This window comes from Talpa europaea (assembly GCF_964194135.1).
Source record: "Talpa europaea genome assembly, chromosome: X".
NCBI classification, from domain to species: Eukaryota; Metazoa; Chordata; class Mammalia; order Eulipotyphla; family Talpidae; genus Talpa; species Talpa europaea.
In genome coordinates, this window is record NC_140081.1 from 82753301 (window position 1) to 82771897 (window position 18597).

Consider the following 18597-nt stretch of genomic DNA (forward strand, 5'->3'; position numbering starts at 1 on the left):
TGCTTTATTTTCCAAAGAAATACAATAGACATAAAATTTAAAAGCATAGTGCCTTACAAAGAGTCTTAGAGTTGCTTCTCCTGTTTCCAATTTTGAACCCCATAGTCAAAATATTTCTCCTGCTTCCCTCTGGAAATTGTCCTTGAAGTCACAGTTGATAATCACTCATTCTCATGACTTTATGGTTATGTCTCATATTTTATCCCAAAATATGGTTGCATTAGCTCCAGCTGCCATAACAAAATACCAAAGACTGAGTGGTTTAAACAAGAAGAATTCTCACAGTTCTGGAGGCCGGACATCGGAGATTGGGGCGCTGGTGTACCAGATTCTGCTGAGACCTCTCTCCCTGAGAGAGTGCGTTTCTCTTCCTCTTCTTGTAAGACCACCAAGTCCTTCACATTATGCCCCCATCCATATGACCTAATGATCCTTAATTACTCCCTAAAAGGCCTTTCTCCAAGTACACTGACATTAGTCAAATTGGAGGTTACAGGGCTAATGTAAGAATTTAGCATGGACACAATTATGTCCGTTGCAGGAGCACTGACTGCTAGATAGCCCACTTTAGTGACCATACTTGCTCTTTAGGACTTTTGCCTCTTTCCAACCATTAAATCCTCTCTCAAATAATGAAGATTTGTGAGGCATTTTGGAAAGAATGTGCCCAGTTACAGAAGGCCAAAAAGAGTTCCAAGAATGTGCTGAGTACCTGCAATAAATATGAGGAGGCAGCACATCAGAGCGGCTGAGAATGTGACCTCTAGAGCAGACACACCTGGGTGTGTTCTGATTCCTCTTCTTGCTGGATTGTTGATCGTGCACAGGCAATTTAATCTCACTGAGCCTCAGTTTCCTCAGTTACACAATAGGATCATCAGAAGCCCAACAGAAGAGACGACAGCAAATGAGTCTATGTACATGAAATGCTCAGAACAGGCAAATCCATAGAGATGGAAGGCAGATTGGTGGCTGCCAGGGACTAGGGGGGAGCGAAGAATGGGGAGTAACTGCTGATTAGTATGGGGATTCTCTTGGGGAGAATGAAAATATTCTGGAATTTAATAGTTGTGGTGCTTGCACAATATGGTGAAAATACTTCAAACCTCTCAACTGTACACTTAAAAAGGGTAAATTTTATAGTCTGTGTATTGTAGTTCGATTTTTTAAAAAGGATCACAGGGCCTCCCTGGTGGCGCAGTGGGTTGAAGCTGTCCATCCGTTCAATTCCCGGCCAGCCAGGGAGATACCCACATGGTGTGGCAGACCTCTCCTGTCTCGCCCGCTGCTCTCCTCAGCAGTGCTTTTGGTCCATCTGCCTGTTCTGCTCCCCTCTCTGTCTCTGGTGAATCCTCTCACCCCCTGCACCTCTGGCCTGTACCCCAGCTCTTGTATAAAAATAAATAAATCTTTTTAAAAATTAATAAATAAAAAGGATCACAGTGAACATCGAATGCAAATATTCATCTCAAGTATTTATTCAGTGTCTGATCCATAGGTAGAGCTCAAGAAGTGCTAACCACATAATTTATCGTCCAAATTGGAACACTTTTGAGGGTGATGGGGGTAGTCATAATTATTACAGTATCACAACAGGTATAAACCAGAACTTTCCTGAACAAAGCCTGACATAGGGTCACCTAGGTATTAGCATGTGATCACTCAACAGGTCTGTTTTGACAAGGGCAGCATGTACTTGAATATTCAAGATCTGGAATATTACAGAAAACACAGAGACGTTTCCCCTTATAGAAAAACAGTGCTTAGTATTCATTCTTTCAAGGTCAAGTGAATGAGTCACCTTGAAGTCATGTCAAATCTCTGAGTCCACATTTTCGTAGGGAAGGTTCAAGCATAACATTCACAAAGAGTTGTTTCACAAGTCGTAATCTTTTTTTTAAAAAAAAGTTATTTTATTTATTTATGTATACAAAAGCTGGCGTGCAGGCCAGAGGCACCGGGGTGGTGAAAGGATTCACCAGAGACAGAGTGGGGAGCCGAACACCAGTCTTAATCTTCTTAATAAACATTTTAAAAGCCAATCCCTCACCTCTCCTTTAGCATTTCCCCCTCCCTCCACAGCCCTCCCACCCTTGTTTATTCTCTTTTTCCAATTTGTTCTATTTTTCTGTTGTAATTTCCCTGCCCAAACCCAGATTTATTTCTGATGCACTTGCCTGCAGTCCATGTCTTTACCCTCTTGTGACCCTTTCCACCATCCTTCCGATTCGCACGCGTGACTGAGCACCTGTCCTTCCCTGGGAGACCGAAGTGAACAGGACACGGGAATTGCAAACCTCTAAAGGAACCCACAGGCTAGCGGGCAAGGCAGGCCCATCAATAGATCGTGACAGTAGTTGGGGCTAAATGCACTTGTTGGAGCACTGTGCAGAGGGTACCATGAGAGCCTGTGCAAAGGGCACTGACCCCAGAAGGATGAGGAAGAGCACAGCACGGTGGATTCCTAAGAGAGGGGACAGGTCGCAAGAGGTGAAAAGGTGGCTAGGAGAAGGATGTTAGAGGCAGACAGGACCAGAAAAACTGGCATAAATGATGAAACTGCAAGTGGCACGGTGCTCCCAAAGGAGCAAGTGACACAGAGTGACTGCAAACGTGGGCAGGGGCCTGACCAGGAGGAGCTTTTGTGCCAAGCGAGGCCACACACCTGAAGGTAGGGCTCCGGGTTGGGGCAGCAAAGACTTTAAGCAGGGAACTGACATGGTCAGAGCTATGCTCGAGAAACACCTGTCAGAGGGGCCTCCCTGGTGGTGCAGGGCTAAAGTCTCAGCACTATCAAGCTTTCACCAACAAGCCACCGTGGCTGCTGCTCCCCTCAGCGGTGCATTTCAGTAGATCTGCTTGCTCTGCTCCCCACTCACACACGCACATCTCCACCTCTGGCCTATACCCCAGTTCTTGTATGCATAAACAAATAAAAATAAATAAATCTTTAATAAAAAGAAACACCTTATAGAAGTGTGGGACAGAGCTCCCCAAACTGTAAAGTGCCAATGAGTCCCCTGGGGATCTTGCTGAAATGCTGTTTCAGACTGTGGGACTTTCTGTGCTTGATATTAGCCTTTGATATTGGCCTTTGATATTGGCCAGGGGCAGGGTTTGCTTACCCCGCGGCTCAGCTCAGAATATATTTTGCTGCCTTCGGTCTCAGCTTTCTGAATTGCTTTGCTGATTCCTGACATCTGTTTCTCTACCAGTTGACCCAGCCACTTGCCATATGCACCTCCCACTGCCTCTTGTTTCAGAATCTTTCCCATACCCACCCATCTGAAGGCGGTGGGGGTGGGGGGGTGTTGGAACATTCCACACCAATGTCTGCACATATTTGAGCCCCTCCTGTGACCCTCCCTGCCTTTTGTGCCTGTTTGGAAAGAAAATCACGGCTTGTCACATCTGAAGGTTTCTGCTGACGTAATCTTGCAAAGTATCTGTCTCTAAATTTTTTTTAAGATTTATTTTTATTTATTTATTTATGCATACAAGAACTGGGGTGCAGGCCAGAGGTGTGAGGGCAGGGTGAGAGGATTCAACAGAGAGAGAGTGGGGAGCAGAACAAGCAGATCTACTGAAATACACTGCTGAGGGGAGCAGCAGGCAAGAGAGGAGAGGTCTGCTGCACCATATGGGTTATCTCCCTGGCCAGGGATCAAACTCATGCTGCAGTGGCTGTCAAAAGCTCAATAGTGCTGAGATTTAATCCCTTGCATCATCAGGGAGGCCCTCTCTAAAAAATTTATTAACCTAGTTACTGCAAGTATAACTATATTTTTTAATTTCTCTTTTATTGAGATAATATTGGTTTGCCACACAGCACAGGTTTCAGGTGTACAGCTTCCCACCTGGAGAACTGTACATATCACAGCACGCCCACCATGTCCATTCACCAGCCACCACTAGAAAGTATCTTTTGGCCACCCCGACCCCCCAGGCCCTCCACTCCGAAGTGCTCACTGATTCCTTTTAAAGTCACCCACCTGAAATGTTCTTTCTGGTCTTTTCCAGTGCATCTGCAAGCTTTCCGTGTATTACCCCATTTACAAGGTAGCCTAATGACCCACCCTGGCACCAGCCCAGAATCGGTTCCATCCAGAGCAGCAGAAGCACATAGCCTCTCAGCCGCTTTATGGAGACAACTATGAACTAATCCCTTTTGGCTGCCCTTCTGGCAAATTTCCATCTGTCCTTTTACACTTCATGGCCTGAAGCCTGTGGCATTTTGGAACCCAGAACCTAGCAGAGCACTCTAGTGAGAGGATCTGACTTGTGCTGTGTCAAATAGAAAGTCAAGATCATTCTGCATTTTGGTTGCGATCTGTGCAGTTCCAGGCAAGGTGACCCTGACTTAATTTCGGCCATGCAGGGAAATCTCATGCTGCACCATTGTCCCCAGTTCTACACCTCAATACGGCTGTTGATAAACAAGGATGAGCAAGAGACTCCTTTCCAGAGAGTTGGAACCCTTCCCAAAGCAAGTCTTTCTCCTTTCTTTCCTCCCTCCCACCCTCTTAACCCCTAACACCACCAGCCTTAACCCACATCCAGGAATCTCAGAATCCTGGGGGAAATCAACCCCAGGGACTGCTCCTTTTAATGGACTGTTTTAGTTTCAGTGTAAATTCAAGTATATAGAAAAATTGCAAATCTCCTGATATTGCAAATAATAATAATAATAATAATAATAATAATAATACACACATCTTACACTTTTACCTATACAGTCAGATGCAACCAGTTATCCAAGAAAGAGGTTGAACATAATTTCAAAGCTTGCACTGAACAAACCACCCAGGGAACAAGGATAAGGAGAGACTTCAGGCCAGGGCAGAAGGAATTACTGGCCAAACTGTAACCCTTGGCGGGGTGGGGTGGGGGGGCGAGGGGGGCCCTAAACTCCAGCTACAAAGAGAACTGCTGAGTGGTGAGAGGCTAATTACCAGGTAGCAGCAGTTCATGCTAAAATGGAGCCCTCTCTGCAGGCAGTCTAGTCTTTTAGCATCTGGTAGCGAACAAGGTGCAGTTGACACATCAAAGAACAAAGAATAAGTAGGAAGTCAACCAAGTCCCTTAGCCCCAAGCCCATAGCCTTCAGCAATAAACCCTGAAGAGAAACAGTTACTGGGCACTTAAGATTTCCTAGCAGGGGTAAGCAGAGAGAACAACCCTTGCAGTTGCTGTGCATGCGTGAAATTCACACCAAATTACAACTGTTTTTTATTTTATTTTTGAGACCTAAAGCAGTTCAAAGTACTGCATGCACAATAGATGGAAGGCCTGGGTGCTGAGGATTTAACTGCTCAGAAAAGTTTCCCACCCACGTGGCTGTTCTTTGGAGATCTTGAAGGGTCAAACTGACCAGCTATATGACCATCACCCTCTTTATCCTCAGGCATAATGATAGTGACCAAACTGAGTTCGGAAGAGAACTCTGAAACCTGAGAGCTAGTTTAGTACCTGAGAGAGAAAACTTTCTGCCAGATACCTTTGGAAAGCTACAACGGAAGATATGTCATTGCCTAAGGCCCACAATGACCTGGACAGCTTGTGTCTGATTCATACTCTTTGCTGTGCTGGATGGTGTTTAAGAGACTCTCATTACTCAGAGTTACTTTTCATACTACGGGGGAGAAAAAAAGAGGGGGAAAAAGCCCAACAAGATTACCACCCTAATAGTAATCTTATCCCCATTCCTGGGACATTGAAATTACCATGCCTCTATTGGAAAGGCTGTTGAAAAGTGACAGTGTAATAATAGCATTCTCAAGACAGTGCTCCAATCTTGTCGAAATTACTAGCTATTCTGGGTAATTAAAAACAATTATAATTGTTTGTTTCCACGTAACGCTTCAGCACTAAATCCATGTGGTATGCTTGATGCACAGCTACATTCCAAATGGTGGTTGGAATTTTCTTTTAAACTTGAAGTTGACAAAACATTCTGTAGCTATTTGGCAATGTGACTATTGAGGATCTAACAGGGAGCCCCAGATTTCATGTAGTCTGTGCATTTCATTTCACAGGTGAGGACGTTTGGACCCAGAGCAGAGAAGGGCCCAAGGCCCTTCAGCAGACTAATAGCAGAACTGGGATGAGAACCCAGGTCTTCTGGCCTCCAGTAACAGCTTCATTTCATTACATCACATAGGGCTGTCCTTAAATATGCAGAAACCTAGATCTAGCTATATGAAAGACAAGAGAGAGATAAATGGCACAATGGGTTGAGCGCTGCGCTGTGAAGCTGTCTCCAGCCTCTGCAGCAAGGGTTCGATTCCCGGCCGGCCAGGGAGCTACCCATATGGTGCAGCAGACCTCTCCTGTCTTGCTCGCTGCTCCCCTCCTCAGTGTATTTCAGTCAGTCTGCCTGTTCTGCTCCCCGCTCTGTCTCCAGTGAATCCTCTCACCCTCCCGCGCCTCTGGCCTGTACCCCAGCTCTTGTAAAAATAAATCTTTAAAAAAAAAAAAGAGATAAACTCCTAAAACATGTTCCTTTGATTCGCTCTTTCCTTTCATAGTCACTGGTTTTCCCAGCTTTGTCATCTTTTCTTCCCTTTGACTGTACAGGGGACTCACTTTTCCCTCCTTGTGTTTGCTACCCCAATGTCTCTCCTTCAGCCTTCCTTTCCTCACTTGCTGTCCAGTCTTCTTTTCTTTCCTTGAATCAGTTTTTTCTCCATTTATAACGCATGCTCACCATGTCACCTCGTGGGGCTAGGAGCAAGTGGAAGTCCCTCTGTTCCGAAAAGTTGTGAATTTCACAGACACTCTATAAAGAAGTCATTAAAGAATAATGCCTTTTAAAACATCTATTTAATAAGAGGCCATAAAACCTAAAATATTAGCGTTACTGTAGAGACTCTGTGTTGACTGAACAGAAAATATTTTTAAAATATATTCAGGAAACTAGTCCAACTACTTGAACTGGGCAGGCACCGGTGGGATTTCAGGATCCATAAGAAAGCTGTATGCTATTTGCAAAATATATACCAAAATGTTGACATCTGGATGATGGCATCACACTTGAATTTTTATTTTCTTCTTTTTGCTTATCAGATTTTTTAATCTCTCTAGAATGAATCTATGCAATATAATATATTAAAACTAGATGTGAAAACTGAAAAATAAAATGAACCTCCACAGGATTCTTGCTAGAAAATGAGAGGTTATTGTGAGCTATCATTCAGAATAATCTCCCTGTCATGAAGTGTCTCATTCCTCTACCCTTTCAACACCTCCACATAAGCCAGGTGTGCCTGCCTGTTGACACCTGTGGACCACACTAAGGAACGTCCTCTGCCCTGCAGCAAGAAGCTTCCATGGGGCCCCTGCCTGGTCTAGACATGGCTTCTTGCCAACCTCCACCCTTGCAGAAATCTCTCAGGACCTGTTCTTTCATTCCCCATGCAGACAATTGCCTGAGTTTCTGACCCTTGTTCACCTGTCCCTTCACTTGGTTTCCAGGTATTTGGTGCTGGCTAGGTCCTAAAATGGCAGCTGGCTGGGCTCCATGAACTCTGCTCTCCTCTTTACTGATCTCTGCCTATGTTGTGCACACAGTAGGTGCTTCATGAAGATTTGCTGAACCTGTGGCTGAGCAAAATAGCTTAACTCCTGAGCCCGCTTGCAGCTTTCTACCCCTTTCCTCCTGCTTACCCTGGCCTGTAGCCATCCAAGTCCTAAGTGCTAATCAAATCTATGAGTTGGGTTGACCCAGTCTCTACTAGGCCCTAGGCCCAAAGTCTTGGAGTTGCATAGTGTTCCCTGGGATCCACTAACTGTACTCAAGGACAAGCACAGACAAGTCCAGAAAAATTTTACTTTCTATAGTTCTTCTACACACTACACATCTAAAATTCTAAGGTACAAGAAGGAGAAAGTGTGGGTCTAACTTGTAAAATATAGAATTGTAGAAAACAGTGGCAGGAGTTATTACTTATTAGCCATCTTTAGTGAGAGACTGGTTCTCCAAAGATACTAACTTTTGTGTCTTAGCTGCATGCTCCCACAGCAAGCTTTCCTAGTACCTTTCTCCTTTAATTGCTTTAGGTGGAATTATTTGTGCAGAAGGATATGGTTAAGCTGACTCATTGCTATTTATAAATCAAAACCAAAGATATTCCTCCTTCTGAATGTTGAATCCGACATTTGCTTGCCTCAGCTTAGAAGGTCCCGATCCATATTCCTCCAAATGCAGAAACAGACAAACATGCTCATGCTGTTATCCACAGAGAGACCTGAGGAGCCTTCTAGACCATTAGGAGGGGAGATGAGCTCTTCTTTGTTGAGCTTTGGGGCAACCTAAACCAGGGCATCTCCAATCTGTAGCACCCCCACTTCAAACATTCAGTGGGGGTTTAATGTGATCACACTGTTTTCCATGGGTGCAGCGCTGGTTCAGGGAAAATTAGTCACTGTAATACATGAAAAGTTTGTGCCACATCCCCCCTTACTTAAGACTAGGCTTCCTAGAATGTGTTTTTAAGTTAACTGACACGTTATCAGCCGACTCATTGGAATAGGTGTGAGCTGTCTGGAAGTTGAGAGAAGATAATTCATTCTTTCATTGCTTTTACTGATAGTTATTAAGCCTGTCCTGTTTCAGGTAAAGTGCCTGCTATACTTCATATAGTTGTTGACTTCACTCAATTAAACAGAATCCTGTCTATCCTTTTGGATGCATCAACTCCACCCATTGAGTCCTAAGGAATGACCTTTGCTTCTTTGCCTCATGCAATTCACAGACACCCTATTCCTGTCATTCTAACCCTCTGTGTTTCTCAGAATGGTTTCATCTGTGTGATGAAATCTTCATAACAACTTTTATAAGGTTCTGCTCTCCCCAAGTCAGTTTTTCCTGAAACCATGACTTTAGGCTCAGAGGTGACCTTGCTGAACCCTAATTTCTTAACCTGAAATTTCCCTTTTATGGCTTTTCCCATGCTTGTCTCTCCTATCTCACCTCTCAACCTCTCACCATTCTTTGCCCTCAATTTTAAGATCCAAACTGGTTAACTCCACAGGCCTCTCCTATGTTTCTACTGTTGTCTGGACCAAACTTCAACTCTGATCTCTCCTATTCTCCCAACTCCCCAGCACATACCTAAATCATTAGTACTGGTTATCTAGAGCCCTGAATAGACATCATCTCCCTCCCTAGACATGTGTAACCATCCCCTGCAAGTGTGAGGGCACGCGTGCACGCACGCACACACACACTTGTATCTTGGTTTAGGTGCTCCTCTTCAGTTGTACCATAGAAAAGTCTCTGCCACTGTCACTTGTATACATCACACTATAGCGTACATACCTGTTTACATTTCTGATTCTTCCACTAGAGCATGAGGTCTTTGAGCTTGGGGACTATTTCTCACTTATCTCTACATCCTCAGTAGTCAAAACAGCACCTAAAAGCAGCGAGGGCTCATAAGAGTGTGTTAATTGAGTAGTGAATGAATGCAGTTGTTTAATTACACTTATTTAATGAACTTAATAAGTAATGTCTCTATAAAATAAGGTAAGTGGAAATTCATGGAACACAGGTCAGGAAATGGTGGCTCTTAGTGTTAAAGGCAATGGATAGTAACTGTGACCGGTCTCTTGCAATCATTCACAATGTTCTCAGGGCCTCCCTGGTGGTGCAAGGGTTAGGACGCAACCTATGAAGCTATCCGCAGCCACCGCAGCACGAGTTCAATTCCCGGCCAGGGAGCTACCCACTTGGCGCTGTAGACCTCTCCTGACTCGACTGCTGCTCGCCTCAGCAGTGTCTTTGGTCAATCTGCCTGTTCTGTTCCCCACTCTGTCTCTGGTGAATCCTCTCACACCCCGCGTCTTTGGCCTGTACCCCAGCTCTTGTATGCATAAATAAATAAATCTTTTTTTAAAAAAATGTTCTCAATGTGAAATTTGGGAGCAACTTTGTCTTTGTTTAAGTCTGTTGAAAGGTGAATTTCGTCATCTTAGAAGGCATCTCAGAGGACAAAGGACCTGTTGTTAAAGACAGCTCAGCCCAGCGATTAGTGGTGAGGCGGCCATGCCTAAGTGCTTCCAGGGCCTGGGGTCAGCTCGCCTAGACAGACTCCCCCGCTCTGGCCCCACACCTGGGACCCAGAAGAGGAGGGAAGAAGAAGGGAGGAATTCAAGGAAAGAGAGAGAGCTGGCATGAGATTGGGGTGGGGGAGGGTAATGATTGCACAGCAGCTGTGTTTAGAACTAGCTGAGCTAGACATCAGAGTCCACAGCCCCCAGAGAAGCTGCCCTCAACCCTGTCACCTTCCTTTCTCCTGAGTTTTGCAAACCTCTTCAGATCTCCCCTGTGGTGCCTTCCCTGGCAGCCCATCGGCCAGTTCCCCACTACCTTCTGGGGTGCAAATGCTTTTTAAGGTTCCTCTCTGGGCAGCAGAACTGGTCTGACTGACTTTCAGGTTCTGGCAACAAACTGCTTAGTGGCACCTTGATCACAAAGAACAGCGCTCTCTACTGCACTTTCTACTGCGCCCCACCCCCCAGGGCCTTTTAGGAAATGACCTCCCAGGTGGCTCTGCCCCTAAGGCCAGACCCTTTTGACCTCAAGACTTTGGACTCAGCTGTCAGTTTGAAGAATTTCCCATTCTCTAAGTTGCCATTGATGAAGTCTTTCTTTCTTTTTTTTATATAATTTTATTTTTATATTCCCCATACAATTGCAACCCCCTGATTTTGACCCCAATACCCCCTCCCCCCCCAAAGCGTGTCTCTGGTTGATGAAGTCTTTCTTGAAGCATAAATCAGGGCAAAGCTCTTATTGCCATAATATGTGTGTATTTGTAACAGGTCAAACGGTGAAGCAAATATCGGTTCTGGCATTTTAACAGTGACAAACTCCTGTAGGAGAATTCAGAGGAATCTTGCCCTCTGGCTAGGTTCGCTCCAGAGAGGAGCTCTGCAGAGAGAGAGCCAGCCACACGGGAGGAGATCTGCACCCCTAGTGGGGCCCTGCACTGTGAGGGAAGGGGAAGGGGAGGCCAGCCCCCCACTAACTAAAGCTCTTAGCAGAGATTCTCACCAGTGCAGACTTGAACAAACGCCTGAACGCCACCCACCCAGCTCCAGAGACAGATCCCCCATCCCCACCCCCAGCTCCTCAAATGTTCTTGGGCTCAGCTTTCCTCCTCCTTTCAGCTGCAGGGATGGGAAGAGAAGGTGCCTGGGAGGAGTGGGGGCGGAAGGCACGAGCCCAGGCCTCCCCCTGAGCTGGAGCAGGAGGGCAGCCTGTCAGCCAGGTGACAGCAGATGTGGGCCCTGGGACAGCAGCCCTAAACCACACTTGGCCGCTGTTCAGCCTGCACCCTCCCAGCCCCCAGCCAAAGCACAGCCCTTTCTTCCTCATTTTCAACTTTAATTTATTCTCTGAATCAACAAACCGTGGGCTATGAGGGGTAAAGCAATGTCAGTAGTTTAAACAAAGGCATTCATGAGACAGCAGCGGTGTCCTGCAACGATAAATAAATCCCTGGCAAAGAGGTGGCCACTTTGGCTTGGCTGGGACAATGGGTTTCTGGGGTGATTTTCCTGACCTGATTTAGAATCATCTTCCATTGGAGTTCTTGTGTAGCAGGGCAGTGATGATGAAGTACCTGGCCAGACCGGGGACGGGGACAACAAGCATTGACTGAGCTTCTAGAGCTGCGAAGTCTGTGAAGGCTGCTTGGAACTGGGGGATATGCCATGAAGTCTGGAAAACCTGGAAGCGTCATGGTCTGTGCAGCATTCCCCCTTGAGTCTAAAGCCTCCCACCTACCCAATGACCCACCAGGGATTTGAAGGCAAACACACTGGAGCTTGAACCTCAGTCTGCTCCTTTGTTTCAATAGCAGTGTGACTTGGGATCAGTCCACCTGACAGTACCTCAGTCTCCATGTCAGTAAAACAGAGAAAAAATAATATTCCAGTAGCATCCTGTTGAAATGTTATTGCTTGATCATAAGTATCAGGACATGGGGGCCTCCCTGGTGGCGCAAGGGGTTAAGTTGCAGCACTATGAAGCAATCCGAAACCACTGCGGCACGTTTGATCCCTGGCCTACCGGCCAGGGAGCAACCCACATGGTGCAGCAGACCTCTCCTGTCTCTCCCACTGCTCCCCTCAGCAATTTATTTCAGTCAGTCCGCCTGTTCTGCTCCCTACTCTGTCTCTGGTGAATCCTCTCGCCCCCCACACCTCTGACCTGTACTCCAGTTCTTGTATGCATAAATAAATCTTTAAAAAAATAATTAGAATAACTAACATTGGAGCCACTGAACTGGATGCTATTATCCAGATCATACCTGGCATCTCCAGTGTTTAGGACAAAATATTCATTAAATATTGGCAGAGTGAATGGGTACATACATGAGTAAAGGAGTAAGCAGATGCTAATGCCCACAGTTTGAGCTTCTTAAATCCTCGACTAATTCTCTATCATCTTCGGGATAAAACCTAAACATCATGTATAGATGACATGGACGAGTGACCTAGCATGACTAACTCTGCTTCAGCTTGATTTTTAGCTGCTCCCCATTTTCCTTTCAGCATTGCACTCATCGCTCAGATTGAACTTTTTCTTCCATGAAAGGGCCATGTTCTCCTTTGCATGTTGGTCTTCAATCTTTCCTTTGTGTAGACACCAAACTTCCCACTCTTCTCTTCACTCCCTCTCTTCACCTTCTTAGTTCCTCCTACTCAGCAACTTAAATAATTTATTCTTTGGAAAGGTTTTCCTGATACCTCAACTCTGGGTATTCAGAGTTGACGGAAGTAAATTTCAGATAGCTAAGTGACTTGCCCAAGGTCACATAGCTTGTAAGTGGCAAAGTCAAATCTATTCTGTTTTATCAGGTTTCAATATACATTGTATCATTTATATTATCCCTCACAACAACTCAGGGAGTGAAGAGGTAAGGTGACTGGCCTAGGATTGTACATCTGAAATAGCACAGTTTTTATAGCAATCCCACTGGATTTGGAGAAGCTTTGCTTTATGAAAGTGAGGGTTATCAATTTTGCCATTGAAAAAACTACAAAAGATCCAAAAGGGCCTGTTAGAAATTGAAAAAACAGCTCCTGGACAAACTTATTTATCCCAAGGTTAAATACTGCTACAGACACAAAAGTCAGCGGGTATTTACTTGTTTTCTTATTTAACCTCATTAGTGTCCAGTCCAGACACTGCTGGCTCTTTCAGAAAATAAGGTCTACTGGCCTTTATGATGCACTCCCAAGGGAGTGAAGTAAGCTAACTCACCATTTTCTCTCACTGGCTTAGCCACTGGGTACCCATTGCTCTGGCCAATACAGTCACTTGCCAATCAAGTAAGATGTAAGATTCAAGATTTTCAACATCTTGTTTTGATTTTAAGTTCCAGGAACCAGCAAAATATAACATGGCTTTGGAAAATCACAGGCAACAGCTCTTATCTCACACTAGTATACTTTACAAAGATAGAACTACAGCATGCAGGGGGGCATAACAGAGAGAACCGTGTCAAATATGGTGGTGGGATTAGGGATTTGAACCATCTCTATCTTAACCTGAAATGAACACAGCTCATGCTTAAAAGGTCCTTGCCCCCTAATTCTTATTACTGCTGCTGGTATGTATGGGTTTGGGGAGGATTCATAGCCAAGCTGGTCTTCTATACTCTTTCTAAAGAGTACAAAAACGGGCCTCCCTGGTGCCGCAAGGGGTTAAGATGCAACCTACGAAGCTGTCCGCAGCCATTGCAGCACGAGTTCGATGCCCGGCCAGGGAGCTACCCACATGGCGCAGCAGACCTCTCCTGTCTTGCCCGCTGCATCCCTCAGCAGTGTATTTCAGTGGATCTGCCTCTTTAGTTCCTCACTGTGTTTCTGGTGGATCCTCCCAACCCCCTCGCCTCTGGCCTGTACCCCAGTTCTTGTATGCATAAAAAAATAAATCTTTAAAAAAATTAAAGAGTACAAAAATCTTCACCTTTTTTCTATCAAAAAAAGTCTTGGTGCCCATGTTGAAGAGGCAAAACCAAATTTATACTAAAATCTCCAATTAATTTTGAAATCATTTTCTTACTCAATTTCTTCTCCCATCATCATCATTCTGGACAGTTCTCCTTAATTATCTAAGGGTATGTAGTTCATGATAAGTAAAGCAGTGGGAATGATGTTGGTATTTGACAATGATCAATTTTATAAAATATATATTAGAGCTTGAAAAGTTAGATGAGATTTTCACTCAATACATTTTTTATTGAATTACACTTAGTAAAAACATTCCAGAAATTCTGAAGTTCCATATTTATCCTGCATCCCCTAAACGCTCTTAGAAATTCAGAACGGAAAAGATTGACCAATATTATCAGAGTTCATTTAAAATTAACAGATTAAAAAAAAAATCAACAGAAATGCAAAAAAACAAGTAACAGCAACAACAACAACAACAACAAAAAAAGAGCCCTCCCCCGTGGCGCAGCGGTTGAGCGCTGGGTTGCGAAGCTGCCCACAGCCTCTGCAGCGCCGGTTCGATCCCCGGCTGCTCCCCGGCCACCGGAGGAGGGTCCCACATGGCGTGATTAGGTCTCCTGCCGCCCGCTGCTCCCCTCAGCAGTGTACTTCGTCATTCTGCCTGCTCTGCTCCCCGCTCTGGCTCTGGTGAATTCTCTCACCCTCCCGTGCTTCTGACTGTACCCAGTGCTTGTATAAATAAATAAATAAATCTTTTTAAAAAAAACCCACCAATATCTTTGAGACAAGCCACTTTTCTCACTAATCTAACTGAAGGTATTAACAAGTTAAAGACAGAACAGGTCCATCGCAAAGGAAGTTTGTCAACCATGCAAGAGAAAAATCAATCACTAAAACCAAAGTCAGTAATTCCCAGCCAGCACACTGTCCAGGCAAGTGTGCCCTTCTCAAGAACTTTACCTCCCCATGTAGTAGAATCTGCTGTGACCAGAACAGGGCCTGCAGATATCAGACCTCAATAATAGTTTGTTAATAAAAAGACTAAATGAATGGCTAAAAGTTCTTTAGTTCTGGATTGGAAGTCCTAATTCTGCACTTTTTTGTTTTATTCTGCAGAGTCTTTGTGGAGATGGATGGACTCCCAGGTCATCAAATATTAGGATCATAAGTCTAATTCCCTCCGTCTGACTTTTTTGACATTTGGTATCTGACACAACTTATGAGACAATTCTAGAGTCCCCAGAACCACTGTTAATGGTGACACTGGTGTCTTGGTTTTGTCAGTCAGTCTAGGACTTCATCTTGTGGAGTGCAGACAAATCAGGCTTGAGTGGGTAAGCATGAGCCAGATTTTGGAAACCTGCAAATTTATGCCACTGGGGATGGAGTGAAAGTTCTAGATGTCAATTAGCCTTACCCAGGAGACATTCTATCTGAGCATGTGTCCTTTTCATATTTGCACTCCCATACTTTTTGTAAAATCAATACCAACACCCAAGACTCCCCCTTTCCACCATGCAACCAATTATTTTCTTGAATTTTGAAGAACAATTCTCCCTAGGGCTGATCCATGCCTCTTGAAACTTCAATCAATTTTTGTATCAAAACTCCCTCCATGTGACTTTGCTGAACTACTAATGGAACCTCTTCATTATGGCGCCAAGCATTTCTTCATTCTATTTAAGCTATCACTACGAACAAAAGAGGACATCTTTAGGTTGCTTTTAAAGTTTGGGAATCAACAAAAATATTCATGTCGGGATCTTCCTGGACCCTAAAAACCACTTTCTCACATAAGTTCCTCATGCACAGGTGAGGAAAGAAGAATCTACTGATTGGTTCAAAACAGTAATTAAAGGGCCTCCCCGGTGGCACAGCGGTTGAGCGCTGGGTTGCGAAGCTGCCCGCAGCCTCTGCAACGCCGGTTTGCTCCCCGGCCACCAGAGGAGGGTCCCACATGGCGCGAAGACCTCTCCTGCCGCCCGCTGTTCCCCTCAGCAGTGGACTTCGGTCCTTCTGCCTGCTCTGCTCCCCGCTCTGGCTCTGGTGAATTCTCTCACCCTCCCGCGCTTCTGACTGTACCCAGTGCTTGTATAAATAAATAAATAAATCTTAAAAAAAAACCACAGTAATTAAAGACTAACTCTATGCCCAAATATATGCACTTTGAGGGCAACAGAAATAAAGTGTATGAGCAATGTTTCAGGACTAGAAAGTTTCTGACAGATGAGTCTTCTGGATACAATTGTACGTGGAGTCGTGGGGAGCATTCTGGATTGGAAGTCCTTCTTCTATATGTCTACCTTGTTTAATTCTGCATAGGTCACTTGAATTCCCTGAACCCCTCCCTAGCTCTAAATTTGCAAAATGGGTAAAGATAATCTTGCAGCAATAGAAGATCAAATGAACCAATGGGGGTGAAATTGCTTTGTAAATTTTAAAATGGTATCCACTGTGACTAACTACTACTGCTACCACCACCACCATCATCATCAGTGTGCTATTGTTATGGAGAGAAGATACTCTTGGATAACTGATGCTAACTTAAGGTCCCATTCCGATCAGGACAAAGGTGCTCATCGGACTGTATTCAGTGATCTTGCCACTCTCAGTAACACCCAGATTGTTACTTGCAGGGCAGCCTTCCACAGAGCAAAAGGGATCAGATGCTGTGACACCCGAATTGCTGGGTATCAAATCTCTCACATTATCTTCCCAAGGAACACAATGTGTTGCAGCTGGGTAGAGACAATCTGACTTGAAGCCAAATCAAGCTAGCTCCAAGTTGCTGGATCGCTCCTCAGAGGTGAAATTGGTGAAGTTATGGTCCTGTGCCTCCCCCCCCCCTTTAATTGGATCTGAATTTGCAGTGCACATTCAGAAAACTCTTGTCACTTTTTGTCAAAGATTTCTCTTTGAGTTGTTTGAAATATTTATTGAAAATTTTGCCTAAAGCAGTGTCTTTTGAATACCCAGCTCCCTAAGTCAGGTACTGGAGCCGTATGAACACACACCCAGCCTGCAAATGGATAAAGTACTCAAAAGACATTTTCCACCCCTTAAATATAGTTCCAAGAAAGAATAGGAAATGCCTCATACCTCTAATGGAAGCCATTTGCTACAAAAACAAATCATTCAGGTCTGTGGACCTAGAAATGCCTTTTGCATATAAAAGTGAAAGGAAGAGACAGCAAAACAGGACCTGAAGCTGTGAAGTCATCTCCCACAAAGCACATGATTCAAATAAAACTGAAATTCTCATTTAAAAAATGGGTTGTCTATACCCAACAGCAGTTGTCAGTTTATGTATAAAGAAAAACAAACATCGTATTGCATGAATTTCAAAGAAAACGAACTATTTGTTCCTTGGTAGCAGTGAATGAAAATATCAGCAAATAGCATTTTTTTTTGTTCTAATAAAAACAGAACATTTCAAAATGCTCATACAGAAATCCTGATATCAAAAAGCACGTATCTTAAGATACTAGAAAATGAGCCCCAAATGATGTGCCTGATACATTTGTTCTTTCTCGATGAAATGAGGTATAATTGTACACAATCATCTTGTAGCGAGGAATTACTTTGAGAATCCTGAGCTATAAGTACTAAATCAAACTAAATAGTCTCTTATCCTCGTTTTCTCTTTCATACTTATCATTATTTCCTGAAGTTCTCATTACAACTGCATAATTCTCCACACACAGAACCCCCCCAAACCAATAGGTTTTCTTCAGAAAAGGAGCGTAGCTTTCTCCTTTTCTTCTCTCTCAGAATCACAGTTTTCTCCCCATAAATGTTCACGGGGTGAGATTCACAGACATTATTTCCGTGAGCAGTATTCGAGGCAACCAAGTTATTCCTGCTTTGTCTTTTTACAAATATTGAGCATCTCTTTAAAACTTGCTTTTGTTGCCCCTGGAGAAAAGAGTACCTGTTCTAGAAGAAAGGTTAATGGGAAAACATGAACTGCACTGTAATATTAAACAGATTTCTTCTTTCCAAAGCTAAAAACCCCAGTCCGCCTTCATTCGGTCCTAAAGAAGACATAACATCGCCAGCTAATGGGTTGTCCACCAATGCCCATTATTGAATGAATAATAAAGGAATAATAGCAATGTGATTTCCACTTACATCAACCACAAAAATCTTCTGGGAATCATCCAAAAACTGCACTTTTAAATGTAGCATTCTCGGAGAGGACGCGGGGCTGCGAGCAGGCTCAGAGCGCTGTGGGTGCTGTGACAGGAAGGGGCTTTCTCAAGGAATTTCACTCTCAGTTGGATGCAGTGCGCTCTGGTCCTCCACCCCCACCAGGCACCCAGCCCCACCCTCACTAGGCCACTTCTGTTCGCTCCAAGTGATACACCCAAGGGTGTTCGTGCTGCCAGCGCTAGGGATCAGCAGCATCTGGGCGATCTCCTGTTTGGTCAACGTCAAATTCAAGGGGACTCTCCTGAGCCTTCTTACACTCAGCTCCTTTCTTCACAGAAAACCAGAGAAAGAAAGCCTTTGCAACCCCTGGGGGCTTTCTTTATTTCACAATTTGAAAACCCTAGTTGCAGCTCGGATAAACTGAGAATAGCCATTCTCAAAAGAAAGAGGATTAGAGTTGGTCTCATATGAGAAATT

At 44.4% G+C, this 18597-nt stretch overlaps 1 protein-coding gene across 2 annotated transcripts in view; it reads right to left on the bottom strand.

Moving 5' to 3' along the window:
* The window catches only part of FRMD7 (FERM domain containing 7), a gene marked incomplete at both ends in the record, with an annotated part of 43910 nt that extends 25739 nt beyond the window's left edge, over nt 1-18171 (bottom strand). Inside the window, one exon of one of the 2 annotated variants that reach the window (XM_084258258.1) lies at nt 18100-18171. In XM_084258258.1, the coding sequence (XP_084114384.1) occupies nt 18100-18156 (57 nt within the window). The remainder of the gene's footprint in view (nt 1-18099) is intronic. The other variant, XM_084258257.1, reaches the window with a different exon arrangement.
* Nucleotides 18172-18597: the final 426 nt, after the last annotated feature.